The 15803-nt window shown below is 39.2% G+C and overlaps 2 protein-coding genes and 1 pseudogene across 2 annotated transcripts in view; 1 reads left to right on the top strand and 2 right to left on the bottom strand.

The window, feature by feature from the left end:
- LOC120023236 overlaps window positions 1-1151 on the bottom strand; it is a 125273-nt pseudogene extending 124122 nt beyond the window's left edge.
- Window positions 1152-2650: 1499 nt separating this feature from the next.
- brms1la (BRMS1 like transcriptional repressor a) lies at window positions 2651-5759 on the bottom strand. Its single transcript, XM_038967721.1, has 11 exons — window positions 5387-5759; window positions 5157-5306; window positions 4953-5043; window positions 4699-4826; window positions 4415-4494; window positions 4177-4273; window positions 3868-3957; window positions 3656-3720; window positions 3406-3445; window positions 3019-3148; window positions 2651-2908 (listed from the first exon to the last, which is right to left on the bottom strand). Exons 2-11 carry the CDS (start codon window positions 5290-5292, stop codon window positions 2791-2793), a joined length of 975 nt encoding a protein of 324 aa, XP_038823649.1. The 5' UTR covers window positions 5293-5306; window positions 5387-5759; the 3' UTR covers window positions 2651-2790.
- A 1368-nt stretch (window positions 5760-7127) lies between these two features.
- Window positions 7128-15803, top strand: part of LOC120023785 (ral GTPase-activating protein subunit alpha-1-like) — a 117118-nt gene continuing 108442 nt past the window's right edge. Inside the window, exon 1 of the mRNA XM_038967886.1 lies at window positions 7128-7461. Coding sequence (XP_038823814.1) covers window positions 7356-7461 — 106 coding nt within the window. The 5' untranslated portion in view covers window positions 7128-7355. The remainder of the gene's footprint in view (window positions 7462-15803) is intronic.

The raw sequence follows: 15803 nt of genomic DNA, 5'->3' as shown, positions 1-15803 counted from the left end.
TCTCTGTTCTCAATTACATTCAAATCAGCATTGAAAAAAAGTTAAAGTTTGTTCCACCTGAGCGAGTCTAACCACAAGTCAGAGACCACTATGACACATCAAATGTGTTTGATGGATCACGGGAAAAGAGCAGGGATAGGCTTTTGTAGGCTACAGTCCAAGCTATATCTTCCAATGGTGTGACTGCTGTTGGCATCCAAATATTATCAAACTTAAATAAACGCTTAGAGGATGCCTATCGATCATTGTTTTTTAAACCAGTGGACTGCCAGTGAAAAATGTGCTCTTGCAACAGCTGCATAGTGCGGATCCCAGCCTATGGAATAAAAGTGGCGCTTTTATTGCTCAATCTAATTCATGTCGATTAAAAAAAATCCTTCATGCTATGTTGGATTTTAAAGCCATTTGTAGGCTAATCCAGTTTGTTAACTACCCCCCTATGCTCTGGTCTGACTGACATAAGAAGGCATGTCAGTTTATGTCAACAAACATGCTTGCATGCCAAAATATGACATTTATGCCGCGTTCAAAACAACTGGGAACACGGAGAAAACGTTGTAAAATCATCACCTCAGTGATCGGAACTCTAGAAAGATGCGGAGAGTTCCAAGTTCCCAGTTGTTTTGAACGCGGCATTAAAGGTGAGGTTAAATTACATCATCATTCCAGCAAGGCGACTTCCCGTTTACAGACATCAATAGAACTGAAATCTGTCAAGAACACAATTTCCCCCTCCTTGATGCTTTCTATTGCGCACAGATTTCAATTTTGTTTATGTTGATTTCTGTAAGCCGCTCCACTGTGTATGATTAGGCCACTGATATACAGGACTAAATATTCTTAAACTATTTATATGAAGTCTACCTATGCAAGTGGTAAGATAGCTAGCTCAGTAAAATAATTTAGAACTATTTAATGAGTGAGAACTTTCAACAAGTATGCAGTGGATATAGTGTAACGAACCTGGGTTTATAAGCGCGGAAATCGACTGTGCTGCACGAGCATGCTTTTGCGACACAGTCGATAGCGCGCCGGTATCTTGTCCCATTGCCCTTCCGAACGGCTTCGTTCTATCTCTGTCTCGAGTCGTGACCCAGACTTTCTCGCTGTCATTTTCAGTTCACACTAGCAGAGACCAAAACACAACAGCCACGAAGCGTCAGCTGCGACACGGGTTGGAAAAGTTCATCGGAAGGGAAACAGCGATACCCACTGGTAGCTGACACTCTCACATCTGTCAGATGTGAAACTATTAATTCATGTTTTATTGCCATTTCCCAAACTGCATGCAAGGACATAATCACATAGCTATGTATTGTTTCACTATGTTTACTTTTTGTTTAGTCAAATTTTCTCATGTTTATGAACATACAGGCAGTCATGATGAAATCTAAATACTTAACACCACATTCATATTGATACTCTCCCAAAAGGCAAGAACAGACTACTCCTTGCTGCAACCTTGCATACAACATACAAGTCATTTGTTATTTTTTTTAACAAAACAGTTCATATTATTTCCACACAACATTCACATTAGTACAGTTCAATACACATTTCAAATATTGATCTTAGTCTTGGCAGTAGTGTTTGGGCAAGTAAAAAAAAAAAGCTTTCATAAAACACTTGGCTGTTTAGGTAGGAGAAATTGGCTGTGGCAAATTATGGTATTGCAGCAACTTTTATACATGAAACAAGACAGGAATCTCCAAACTGTTCTGTGATTTAGGGGCATATCTTTATCCCAAGTAAAACAGCTTAAGATATGTTTTTTACTCTGTTGTAGAAATATGGACATAGATGCTGACCTCAAGCACACATGACATGAGATTATGGTAAAAGCTAAGTGTAGAAAAGTAATGTGCATTTCACTGGATCTTCTCAGAAAATGTATTGGCTCTAAAAAATACAGAAAGTTTATAGACAGATTTTTCCCTTTATTTATATAAAACATGCAGGCCCATTTTATTCTGTACATTAAGACAGTGGTTCCTTTCTAGCAAACCCACAGCATCTCAAAGTGAGGTACAGGTAGGGTTGCAGAGCTCTGGTAACTTTCCCAAAATTCACCGGTTTTCCAGAAATCTAGGGTGGATTTCCTGCTTATTCGCTTCTGATTCTGGGACACTTTCAACTGGGTTATCTGGAAAACCTGGGAATTTTGGGAACATTACTAGAATTTTAAAACCCTATGTAGGAATGTCATTAAGACAGACAGCAAGAAACAAATGAATACTGCATTGGAAGATGTAAGACATAAGTGTTAAAGTTAAAGACAGTCATCACCAGTACCGTACCAAGAATTGATCATAAATTACAAAAAGTACAACTGGCAGAGATGGGTATGGCAAGAGATAATGGATACTTGTCAATGTACACGAGAGGCTAATATACTGATCTATACTGATGTCCCATGTAACTTTCTATAGATCTTGCAGTGTTAGTCCATTATACTGTACATTTTCTCATCTGAATGCTTTGAGCTACTGTTAAGGCAAACCTGTAGAAAAAGAGTCTGGAAACTCATGTTCTCCATATCCGTCTGTCTTGCCCAATATAAATGCCATTGGAACATGGTCATATTCACACCTACAGTCACACACAATACTATTTAGAGGACCCACACCCATCTCATGAAATTAACAAAAAATTGTATTTCATATAAATTGTATTTTAAGTATTTAATTCAGAATTCATTAGAAAACTTGAAATAGGCAGAAGATGGCACCATGGGGATCTTTGAATAACTCCTGAGCTTTGGAGAGGGAGTGGTGCAAGTTGACCTGATAATTAGGAGTGTTTGATAGTGTATTTGCCTTTCTGGAGCTGAGAGATGTACAGCTTGGATTTACTGCCGTCTAGTCGTTTGAACCAAACCTCATCGTGGTTGATTGTGGTAATTATGGCTCTTTGGACAGAGGGGGGCAAGAGAAGATTAAACATTGAAATTGTTAGAAAAGGACATAAAATACTTAGCTTCCAAAAAATTATATTTCCCAAGGATGCCAGTATCCTCACCTTGTGGGAAATTCATCTTTCTTGTCGATGCATATCGTCTGTCCACGGCAGTACCATTCTCCGTCATAACTCAACTTTCCCTCTTCTGATCGAGCGTTATGCTGATACCTTTCATTCTTATTGGTGGGGACTGGAATTTAATGTTAGGTGGAAACAAAAAATATATTTTGTCACAAAAGTACACACTCTAAGTTGGTATAGTAACTTCTTATAAAGTATCATTTCAACTTGCTGACATTAAATTGTGTTTATTATGCATGGTGTTCATTCATAGTTTGGTTCAGAAAACCAAAAAGAGACGAGGGACAGGATCTCACAATAACAGAATAGAGTGAGGAAACAATTTACAGCACAATTCATTAATTCAAAATGGAAGTTGAGTCTTACCATCAGTTTTACCTCTGTGAGGTCCCAAAGTAGCCACAGCCTTTAAGATATTAAAATTGTTAGAATATGATCAATCATCATAAACCCAAAACATACCAATATAATAATAAATTACATTTAGCAGAAGCTTTTATCCAAATCGACTTACAGTCACACATACATGTATGGGTGATGTCAGGAATCGAACCCACTATCCTGGCTCTACCAACTGAGCTAGAGGACCATACTATGCATCTACGAGGCAAGGTACCTTTCTGATTGCTGTCCAATCCTCCAGTATATCCAAGTCTTGTAGCATGTAGACAATATATGGTCGTACGGATGTTAAAGAAATGCTGGTATATAAAAGGCAAGTGTGAGTGTGTGGGACAAGTACACACATAACACAGACCAAGATTGTAATAAAAAATATATGTATTTAAGACTCATTTCTGTTGAGACTCAGATGATGAAAGAGGATATCTGACACAGCAACTGGCTTCTTCTTTTTGTCTGGACTAAATGGATCTTTCCTCTTGTTCTTCCTTGAGTGCAGCTCATCTTTCCAGAGCTCTGAGAAAAGAAGGGTCAATGAGGAAAGGGAATATTAAGACATGCCACTATCGGACAGTTTCCTGGACACAGACTGAGCCTAGTCCTGGACTAAAAAGCATGCTCCATTAAAATAGCTTTTAAGTCCAGGACTAGGCTTGCAACTGTCTGGGGAACTAGCCATATGAGAGCTGGGTTATGCATGCTACGTTAGTGGCTCGCGCAATGACTTGACGATACCTGAGGTTATGTCTATACTGTGCCTGTCCTCCTCCAGTCGCCTGATCTTTTCCACAAGTTCACTCTGCACTGTATCAAACAATAGCAACTTCTCACTCTAAGACAAACAAATAGGAATCAATGGTTACAAATGATAATCAATTAAGACACTATACAAATAAATTAATTCGTCATCAGAGGTTTGAAGACGGACATGGGTAGAGCTATGATATGTGGACTTCCCAACAACAATGCTCACCTCCCAGTGCTGGAAAGCTGCTTGGATTTCACAGTCGTACTTGTTTTTTACAGACTCTATACAGAGCTCCCGGTAGATCCCTGAGAAGGAAAACAATTTGACAGTGAGACATGCCAGCATACTGTTCATTCAATTTTCTTCATCAGATTTACTTTGTCAACTTCTGGATGACAATTAGGAAACCTTCATTTATTAAGCTGGTGTTCAATGCCGCAGCAATTTGTGAAATCAGTTTAAAGCTACATAAATAATGTAATCCAAAGATTAGCTTGCGACAGACTTACCAGCAACCTTTGTTCTGATCTGCATGTTCTCCTGCAGACTTGCCAGAGGGTCCAGGTACTCCGAAGCCTTGCCTGCAATCACCTCCTGGAGTTTGGCATCCACCTGACTCAACCTCTCCTTGTACAACCTGAACAAAAACAGCATTGGCTACAATTGGTTAACCTTAGATACATTCATCTGTTTGACACACTGTGATGGAATTGAGACATATGTATAATGTAAATCCAATCAGTAAATGCAGTCAGAGACTTACTGGTCTTTCAGGTCTCCAAATTGTTTCTCCAGATTTGTCATTTCATCAAGGCACGCCACCCTTCTCCTTTCACAGTCCTCATCATCCATCTCTACAATACATGCATGATGCCCAAAATACCAATGAAACAGGCGCATTCATGTAACATGTGTAGCAAATCACTTGTAGTTTACAAACAAACTGGGTTGGTAAAACAATTCTTACCCGAGCTGTCCCCATCCTCTGACACGGACGAGCTTTCAGTGTCATCCTCGTCTGAACTGCTCCCATCTTGTTCGGGATAGTCGACTTCCATCTCCTCGTGGTTACTTTCTTTCTTTTCTCGAGAATGTACCGGCATGTTGACTTCCTTACCTGGATTTTAATCAGAATGCTTGTATCACAATGCCAAATAAATTAACTAGTCATAATGCTAGTTCAAAGCTTGAACTTACCTTCAACTACTAACAGAGTAATTGTATTTTGTACTTCCAACAAAAAAATATATAGATATCTACTTTAGAAATAGCTTCCAAAATCGTTGTAAAGTTAACGTTAGTTAGCGAATAAAACAACAACAAAAAACACCGGAAATTAAGATAGCTCGCTTGCTAGCTAGCAAGTGAAGCAATCTTTCGAAAACTACACAGTTCATCGGATGACATGAATGTGTCGGTAAGATTCGTATAACTTTTTTTAGCAATAGTAAAATTAAAAAACAGAAAGATAAATAATCTCGTTGTATGTCCGATTGAATAAGCGGTAAGCATTGATGGAAAGCTAGCTAACGTTAGCTAGCTAGCCAGCAAGCAAGCGTCCAAGCTAAAAACAAACGATAAATCGCAGTGGTTCAATGGCGCGTAATTGACGTACATTTCGATGCCAGGGAATTGTAGTTGTTTTACAACAATTTCACCGTGTAGTAATTGTACAAAAGGGTTAGAACTTAAACTACATTCCCCAGGGTTTTACAAAGCAGCGCACCATCTCGTTAGACCTTACAAATCAAATCAAGATAAGTTGAGAATGAGAACATTGTCTCGAATTTTCAATTAATATGCTGATAATTAAAGCATGCGTTAAACCTTATGTAAGTCAATATGTAGTTACAGTAGTACTGTAACTGTCTCGATTTTTTAAAAGTTAATATGCTGATAATTAAAGCATGCGTGAACCCTTATGTAAGTCAATATGTAGTTACAGTAGTACTGTAACTGTCTCGAATTTCCAGTTCATATGCTGATAATTAAAGCATGCGTGAAAACGTATGTAAGTCAATATGTAGTTACAGTACTACTGTAACTAGATATTTCAGTAAATACTGTCGGTATTTACACTTCGCTAAATTAGCGTTCAGATCTAGATCTCAACTGAAATGACAGAACTGGGGTAAGCAATGTGGTGTCTGGCTTCAGGTATTTTGCTGTTACCTGTCCAGTTCCAATCAAATCAGTGCATTTGGAGGAAGGAAGACAGGCATAGTCGCGAAAAGTAGGGGTGCTCAGCCCTGATAATAATAATAAATATATATATATATATATATATATATATATATATTAAAGAATTTTGCCTAGTGGCAGGTAGCCTCGTGGTTAGAGTGTTGGGCAACTAACCGAAAGGTTGCTAGATTGAATCCCCGAGCTGACAAGGTAAAAATCTGTCATTCTGCCCCTGAACAAGGCAGTTAGTTTTCTTTATTGGCATGGAAACTTGTTTAGATTGCTAAAACAAGTGAAATAAACATAAAAATAATGACAAAAACCAACAAAGCGAATTAAACAAAACAAAGAAAAAACAGAGTAAACATTACACACACAAAACGTTTATCTCTTTCTCCCCTCTCACTCTGCCTCTTGTTTGACAGTCACAGAACACAGTATGATAAATGTAGACTAATACAGTGCACTTTCACTTTTCCATTGAATGTGAAACTTGATTTTTTATTAAATGGTGCACCCACAAGTAGTGGTCTTTGAAATGAAAATTCCAGATTGCTTGCTTGCTTGGGAAACATGCCATTCATTAGGATCTGACTGTCATCTAAAATGTTTCAAAGAATCAAACCAGACACTACATTAAAATATATATATTTTTAAATTCTACCAGACTGGAGCGTTCAATTGCTCTGATTTCCATTAACTTGTTTTTCATATATCAAGCTCCGCCATGTTTTGAGATTTTGGGGAGAGGTGTGTTGTTTGGATTGCTAGCAACATTTTACATAAACTCTTATCTGCAAAATGCACACCTCTCACCGATTTTAATTTATTTGTATACATGTTATCGCCCTTGAAGGCTGTTAGGTCGCAGTACATAATCAAACGATAACGGACCTCCAGCTCTCTTGTGGTTAGCAATCTTTTGAAGAAGATTAACAGGGGCTTGCTGCCTCCTACACAGATTCGTTCGTCTCCTTCTTTCGGGATGTTCTCAAAAAAGCCTCATGGGGACGTCAAAAAATCAACACCGAAAGTGTTGGATCCCAAAAAAGATGTACTGACCCGCCTAAAACACCTGCGGATCGTTATAGGTAAGTTGAAATTAGACATTTTGTCGGCTATCTTGCTGGACTAGTTATAGCTTGATGCTACAGCTAAACCAAAGCTATCCTAGCTGAAGTGAGCTCGCGACTTTGATCTGCTTTTGATGCGGAGTAGTTAGCTAACGTGCCTAATTGTTGCTACTCCATCACTGGACGGATTGGAAGCATACAGTTGTTGCTAGCCATTATAACATGTTTGTATAATTGCAATGCTTAAAATGAATTTGATGTGCTGGTTGCATACTGATTGTATTCACAGTGGCTCAAGCTGGTCCATATCTAGTTTATTCTATTCTGCAAATAATTCGAGATGTCAACTATGTTTTGATTTGGTCAGTGTTTCCGGGGTCCTTGGGACGTGCTTAACCTAAACCGAACTTTAACCATTTTACATTTCAACTTCAATGGGTAGGGACGTCCCAAGAATGATATACCGTCCCATTTGTCAATATATGTCTTCAGTGATTTATCTCTGTCTTGCCTTCTGCACAATTTGTGGACTGAAGATGCAACATATACTAGAGACAGATTTGAGATGTCAGGCAATTAGCTAATTTGAGGAGTTTATCAAGAACTGCCTGCAAAACGGAGTCTGTCTGGAGGATGGGATTGGGCCTGTGGGCGGCACTGGGTGGACCCTGTGAAAAAACAGAAGATGTAAACCGGGGCTTCCTTTGGGATTTGTCAGGAAAGTCAGTCCTAGAGAGAACAGAGTCCTACTGTTTCATCAAAGTGTCCTGAGTTTAAAGCCAAAAGCCCTCTTGTTGCATGGTCTGTTCCAAGGCTTTAAAAATATGATCTTGAGAGGAAATGGACTGGAGATGGTTAAATTCTGTTGTATTTGTAGAAGCTATGAAAAACATGACAACTTGATGGCATTGTGACTTGTGAGTGAAACATTGCTGCTCCATCTCATGAACCCATTTCCCCTATTGTGTTCAAGGCACATACCAAATTTCCTGTTTCCAATGTCCCCCAGTACAGCAATTGGTGTAGGAACACAGACTGTCATTATACCATTGTGCATATGTGCCAGTAGCTGATAGAGCATTTAAGACAACTAAAAAAAACAATGGAAATCATGACATCATTGATGTTCAGATTGGAAAGCCGGAGCTCTAGAAGGATGCCTGAGTTTCCGACTTGGGTGACTGAAAAACACAAGGTCCATCTGGGTTTGAACAGAGTTCCCAGCTGTCTTGAACGCACTGTATGAAGTCTGATATTTCTGAGTTCTCAGTTGTTTTGGATGCAGCATGAGGTTGGAGAGGTGTGTGTGCTACTGAGAAACAGCATAGCCACATACTGTGTAATAATAATGTACCGTAATTGCTGGACTATAAGCCGCTACTTTTTTCCCACGCTATGAACCTCGCGGTTTATACAATGACGCGGCTAATTTATGATTATTTATTTTTTCACAAGATTCACGCCGCCAAAAAACTGAGCTTCGTCACATAATGTGACGTAAATCGAGCGCGCTCAAACTTCCCATCACTTTGATTACGGTAGTCATTTTGTCACCCTCATCATGGCAAAGACACGGAGAAATGCATATGATGCAGCTTTCAAGTTGAAGGCGATCGATCTGGCTGTTGGAAAAGGAAATAGAGCTGCTGCACGGGAGCTTGGCCTTAATGAGTTGATGATAAGACGTTGGAAACAGCAGCGTGAGGAACTGTGCAAAAAGACAACAAACGCTTTCAGAGAAGAAAAGCAGATGGCCCGAACTAGAAAATGAGCTTGAAGACTGGGGCAACACACAGAGAGCAGACGGTCGAGGTGTTTCAACTGTGCAGATCCGACTGAAAGCCAAAACAATCGCCACCGCAATGAAGTTTGACTTTCTTGGTAGGCTACTGTTTACTGCTATTTTTAAAAATTTTGTTACAAGCCGTGTTTCGTTAAAGCCTATTTATTTTTGTTACAAGCCGTGTTTCGTTTAAAAGCCTATTTATTTTTGTTACAAGCCGTGTTTCGTTTAAAGGCTGTGTAAAGTTCATTTGTTTCAATGTACCGGTAGGCACTTGCGGCTTATAGACATGTGCGGTTTATTTATGTACAAAATACATATTTTTTTTAAATTCAGTGGGTACGGCTTATATTCAGGTGCGCTTAATTGTCCACCAATTACGGTAATCTGTTTAAATGTGATGTGTTAAGCCTAGCATTTCGTCTTATTGGTTGTTGAAAAAATAATCTAGGCTAATTCATTTAAAACTATAGGCTAATAATATAACAAAAAATAGGCAAATTGTGACAGTGTAAAAACATGATTTTATGGCTGTGCCTTAGCTAACTGTAGAAGCTACTTTTATTTAAAAAGTGCTGCACACATGGTGTACACCTAGAGTGGCTTCAGTATGCCAGGGAGTAGGTTAGGAACTGCGCTCTGTGGAAATTGGATGGGTGTGCCGTGGCCAGCTCACTCCATGGGGAATTTCAGGCCCAAGATAACAATCGTGTTGGGGATATAGGCTAGGCCTAGTAGAGAGTTGTGTGGCTGTGGTGCGGCACTGCCTGACCGTAATGGCAGCTGAGCAACGGATAACAAGCTTCAGGCATGCGCCACACGGGATGTGTAACCTAAGCTCAGTCAGTGTTTCCCATGGCTTAATCAACATCCATGGCTCCTTTTTAAAAATAATCTTCAATTGAAAAACATAAAATCAAATGTATTCTTCGTAAACAACAGGCAGTTAAATGCTTACTTATGGGCCCTTCCCAATAATGCAGAGAGAAATAATATAAAAGTAAAACATGCAGTTTAAGTCGGAAGTTTACGTACATCTTAGCCAAATACATTTAAACCCAGTTTTTGACAATTCCTGACATTAATCAGAGTAAAAATTCCCTGTCTTAGGTCAGTTAGGATCACCACTTTATTTTAAGAATGTGAAATGTCAGAATAATAGTAGAGCGAATTATTTATTTCAGCATTTATTTCTTTCATCACATTCCCAGTGGGTCAGAAGTTTACATACACTCAATTAGTATTTGGTAGTATTGCCTTTAAATTGTTTAAGTCAAACGTTTCGGGTAGCCTTCCACAAGCTTTCCACAATAAGTTGTGAATTTTGGCCCATTCCTTCTGACAGAGCTGGTGTAACTGAGTCAGGTTTGTAGGCCTCCTTGCGCGCACACACTTTTTCAGTTCTGCCCACAAATTTTCTATGGGTTTGAGGTCAGGGCTTTGTGATGACCACTCCAATACTTTGACTTTGTTGTCCTTAAGCCATTTTGCCACAACTTTGGAAGTATGCTTGGGGTCATTGTCCTTTTGGAAGACCCATTTGCGACCAAGCTTTAACTTCCTGACTGATGTCTTGAGATGTTGCTTCAATATATCCACATAATTTTCCTGCCTCATGAAGCCATCTATTTTGTGAAGTGCACCAGTCCCTCCTGCAGCAAAGCACCCCCACAACATGATGCTGCCATCCCCGTGCTTCACGGTTGGGATGGTGTTCTTCAGCTTGCAAGCCTCCCCCTTTTTCCTCCAAACATAACGATGGTCATTATGGCCAAACAGTTCTATTTTTGTTTCATCAGACCAGAGGACATTTCTCCAAAAAGTACAATCTTTGTCCCCATGTGCAGTTGCAAACCGTAGTCTGGCTTTTTTATGGTGGGTTTGGAGCAGTGGCTTCTTCCTTGATGAGCAGCCTTTCAGGTTATGTCAATATAGGACTCGTTTTACTGTGGATATAGATCATTTTGTACCTGTTTTCTCCAGCATCTTCACAAGGTCCTTGGCTGTTGTTCTGGGATTGATTTGCACTTTTCGCACCAAAGTACGTTCTTCTCTAGGAGACAGAACGCGTCTCCTTCCTGAGCGGTATGACAGCTGCGTGGTCCCACGGTGTTTATACTTGCATACTATTGTTTGTACAGGTGAACGTGGTACCTTCAAGCATTTGGAAATTGCTCCCAAGGATGAACCAGACTTGTGGAGGTCTACCATTTTTTTTCTGAGGTCCTGGCTGATTTCTTTTGATTTTCCCATGATGCCAAGCAAAGAGGCACTGAGCTTGAAGGTAGGCCTTGAAATACATCCACAGGTACACCTCCAATTAACTCAAATTATGTCAATTAGCCTATCAGAAGCTTCTAAAGCCATGACATCATTTTCTGGAATTTTCCAAGCTGTTTAAAGGCACAGTCAACTTAGTGTATGTAAACTTCTGACCCACTGGAATTGTGATACAGTGAATGATAAGTGAAATATTCTGTCTGTAAACAATTGTTGGAAAAATTACTTGTGTCCTGCACAAAGTAGATGTCCTAAACGACTTGCCAAAACTATAGTTTGTTAACAAGAAATTTGTGGAGTGGTTGAAAAACACGTTTTAATGACTCCAACCTAAGTGTATGTAAACTTCCGACTTCAACTGTACATAATAATAATAATAATAGAGACAAGGGTTACCAGTACTGAGTTGATGTGCAGAGGTACAAATAGAGGGGTGGGGGATCTAGTTATTGTCAAATGTGGATCATTTCAAGCAGCTGTAGGCTAAACATTGTGGCAACTGGCAATTGGTAGACTGACTCACAACAATATCTGCCTGTCTGTGTCTTTGGGAATGAAAAGTTGATGACGTCAAGTCAACACCCTGTCCTTTATTTACAGTCAGATGCTGCTTAATTCTATTAGCCTATCAGAGAGCAGCTCTTGACATCAGTAGACATCACGCTACCAAAATTAGTGTATAACTATCCAATGCTCTTGAGATTATTAGGATATCTGGAAGTTAGTTATTTCGTTAAATGAATGTGTTGTTGTTCTGTTGTGTATGGAACTACCATAAAGTTTGTCCCAAATGGCACCCTATTCCTTATATAGTGTACTACAGTTGACCAGAGGCAATGGGCTTGGTCAAAAGTAGTGCACTATAAAGGGAATAGGGTGCCATTTGGGATGTAGACAAAGTGTGGTGTGTTGGAGCCAGGCACTGGTCTGGATGCATCTTTAGCTTTAAATGCCCACACCGGTAGAAATCCACTTTTTTGAGCTGAACGACGATGGCCAGAGCATACCCATGATGTTGCACAACGATTTAAGTCAAGTTATTGTTTTAGTCAAAGTATGATATATTTGTCCTTGAGGTGACATTTGAACTGCCCACTTCATAAGGCTGGGCGATATAGCCAAAATATCAAATTATTATATATTAACATTTTTTGACTGTATTTTATGTTTTTGAATAATAAAAGTGGGGCTTTCTTTTCTGATTGTTTTATACTGTTTCATCCATCTCCAAACAAAAATAATTATCTATACATTAAAAAAATAATTTCCACACTGTGCCACAGAGGGTTGCATGAAATTGGCAACAAATCTAGGCATAGTTCATTCGTAACCTGTTGGAATCATGAAAAATGTAATGATTATTCAAATGCTATACTTGGAATATCGTGGGCAGCATCTTGAATACATTGTTGTTTGGCGTGACAACAAATGAATAAGCCAGGGAGGAATTATTGACAGGGTAGAAACTGAAGTGTTGTTTAGTGTTTCCAGTTGAAATGTTACATGTTTTCTTAGCTCATGTAGCTGTCTAGCTAGCTAACATATTCATGCTTCGCCTATTTTTTTTTTACTTAGAAGATATCGTTGCACAAACAACATGCTTATCTAGGACTACACCAGCTCTGGTACCAGGCTGTATTAGCTAGCTGGCTATGTTTGCTCTGACTCTTAGTACATTTAGTAAGATAGCTAGCCAGCTAACTAGCGATTAACATTAGCGGCTAACACAATTTATTTTCGCAACAACTTGCTAAGAAAAGATAAACTATCAGACAGTAGTTTGCAGACAGTAAGAAGCACAAACTAATAGTGTAATTATAGAACACTTGTGGGAAGTAGCATGTAACCAATATGTGTTGCATCCATCTGACCATGCAGAGTGAAAGGTTGTAATGTGCAGTTTGCCAAAGATTCGTTCCTTTTGAACGAGTCTATTTACTGACTCGAGTCATGTTTAATTTTTCTGAGTGACTCGTTCATTTTAGTTGTTATTCTGCCATATTCCCAGTCACTTTGCCATGGTTAAATGCGGTGGTTCGCGCTTTCAGTTTTGTGCGAATGCTGCGGTTTCTGGTTAGGGTAGGTTTTAATAGTCACAGTGGGTACAACATCTCCTATACACTTCCTGATAAAATCAGTCACCGTATCAGTATATTTGTCTATAATATTCTTGGAAGCTACCCGGAGCATATCCCAGTCCGCGTGATCAAAACAACCTTGAAGCATCAATTCTGATTGGTCAGACTAGCGTTGAATAGTCTTTAGGACGGGTACTTCCTCTTTGAGCTCCTGCTTATAGGAAGGAAGGAGCAAAATGGAGTCGTGGTCAGATTAGCTGAAAGGAGGGCGGGGGAGGGCCTTGCAGGCATCCCGGAAGTTGGAGTAGCAGTGGTTGAGTGTTTTTAGCAGCGCGAGTACTACAGTTGATGTGTTGATTGAACTTCGGCAGCCTTTTCCTCAAATTTGCTTTGTTAAAATCCCCAGCTACAATAAATGCAGCCTCAGGATATGTGGTTTCCAGTTCACTATATTCCTAAAGAAAATATTGTAATTTTTACTGCATACATTTTCCCTGACACCCAAAAGTACTCGTTACATTTTGAATGCTTAGCAGGACAGGAAAATGGTCCAATTCACACACTTAAGAGAACATCCCTTGTCATCCCTACTGCCTCTGGTGGACTCACTAAACACATCCGTAATTTGTAAATTATGTCTGAGTGTTGGGGAGCCCCTGGCTATCCTTAAATATATATAAAAGAAAACAAGAAAATAGTGCCGTCTGGCTTGCTTAATATAAGGAATTAGAAATTATTTCTACTTTTACTTTTGATACTAAAGTACATTTTAGCAATTACATTTACTTTTGATATTTCAAACCAGTATTTTACTGGGTGACTCACTTTTACTTAAGTGATTTTCTATTAAGGTATCTTTAATTTTACTCTTTCCACCACTGTGTATATAATGACGAGATGCTCATGTCTCCGTCCGAACAATGGGAATTGTTGTCCCAAAGGTGGGAAGGCAGGCGTCAAGCTTAGGTCCAAAATAAGTCCATAGAAACGCATTGGGCTTATTTTGGACAGAGTAAAACCTCTCGCTTCGCGTCTTCCTCTCTCTGCTTATGGTGAACGAAAGGCTTGTAGAATTATGACTCTTAAGTTTTCAAATCATAGTTTGCCAATAGGGAGTTCCTGCGTGCTCTAGGCATTACTGACTCAAATGAACGAAATGAGTCGAAAGATTTGTTCTTTTGACTGAATGAGTTAAAGATCTGAGTGAGAAAAAAGAGCCGAACTTTCCATCACTAGTGAACAGCAAGCTAGTGCTCTCTCTCCTTGAGTGACGGGGCAGGGCTTGGTGATTTTTTTTGGAGTGTAGTTACCCATTTAAAGTGGCAATCAACAGTAGAAACAATAACAAAGCTGCCTGGTTTAGTAAAAAGCTGAGAGATTGGGCTGGAGAAATGTAATCACTCTGAAATGTATAGACAGAGCTATGGATGCAAGGATTGACCATCCATGATATCAAAATTATAGTTTTAACTAGGGATCCACGATATATCGGTAAGCATATCAGAATCAACCGATATTAGCTAAAAATGCCAACATCGGCATCGCTCCGATGTCTAGTTTAACACCGGTGTCAATGCTGACATGCATACCTATATAACGTAGGTAGATGACGTAATGACTAGAGGTCGACCGATTTAAATTGGCATGGCCGATTTCAAGTTTTCATAACAATGGGTAATCGGCATTTTTGGGAGAGTGCAGCAAGGAGCCACGGTAAGTTGCTAGCTAGCATTAAACTAATCTCATAAAAAACAATCAATCTTCACATAATCACTAGTTAACTACACATGGTTGATGATATTACTAGTTTATTTAGTTAAAAGAAATTCATGTTAGCAGGCAATATTAACTAGGGAAATTGTGTCACTTCTCTTGCATTCTGTGCAAGCAGAGTCAGGGTATATGCAGCAGTTTGGGCCGCCTGGCTCGTTGCGAACTGTGTGAAGACCATTTGTTCCTAACAAAGACCGTAATTAATTTGACAGAATTTTACATAATTATGAGGTAACATTGAAGGTTGTGCAATGTAACAGCAATATTTCGATAAACGGTTCCGTATTTCACTGAAAGAATAAACGTTTTGTTTTCGAAATGATAGTTTCCGGATTTGACCATATTAATGACCTAAGGCTTGTATTTCTGTGTGTTATTATGTTATAATTAAGTATATGATTTGATATTTGATAGAGCAGTCTGACTGAGCGGTGGTAGGCATGTAA

Source organism: Salvelinus namaycush, chromosome 28 (assembly GCF_016432855.1).
Source record: "Salvelinus namaycush isolate Seneca chromosome 28, SaNama_1.0, whole genome shotgun sequence".
Classification (NCBI taxonomy): Eukaryota; Metazoa; Chordata; class Actinopteri; order Salmoniformes; family Salmonidae; genus Salvelinus; species Salvelinus namaycush.
This window is presented reverse-complemented; position numbering and strand designations above follow the sequence as displayed.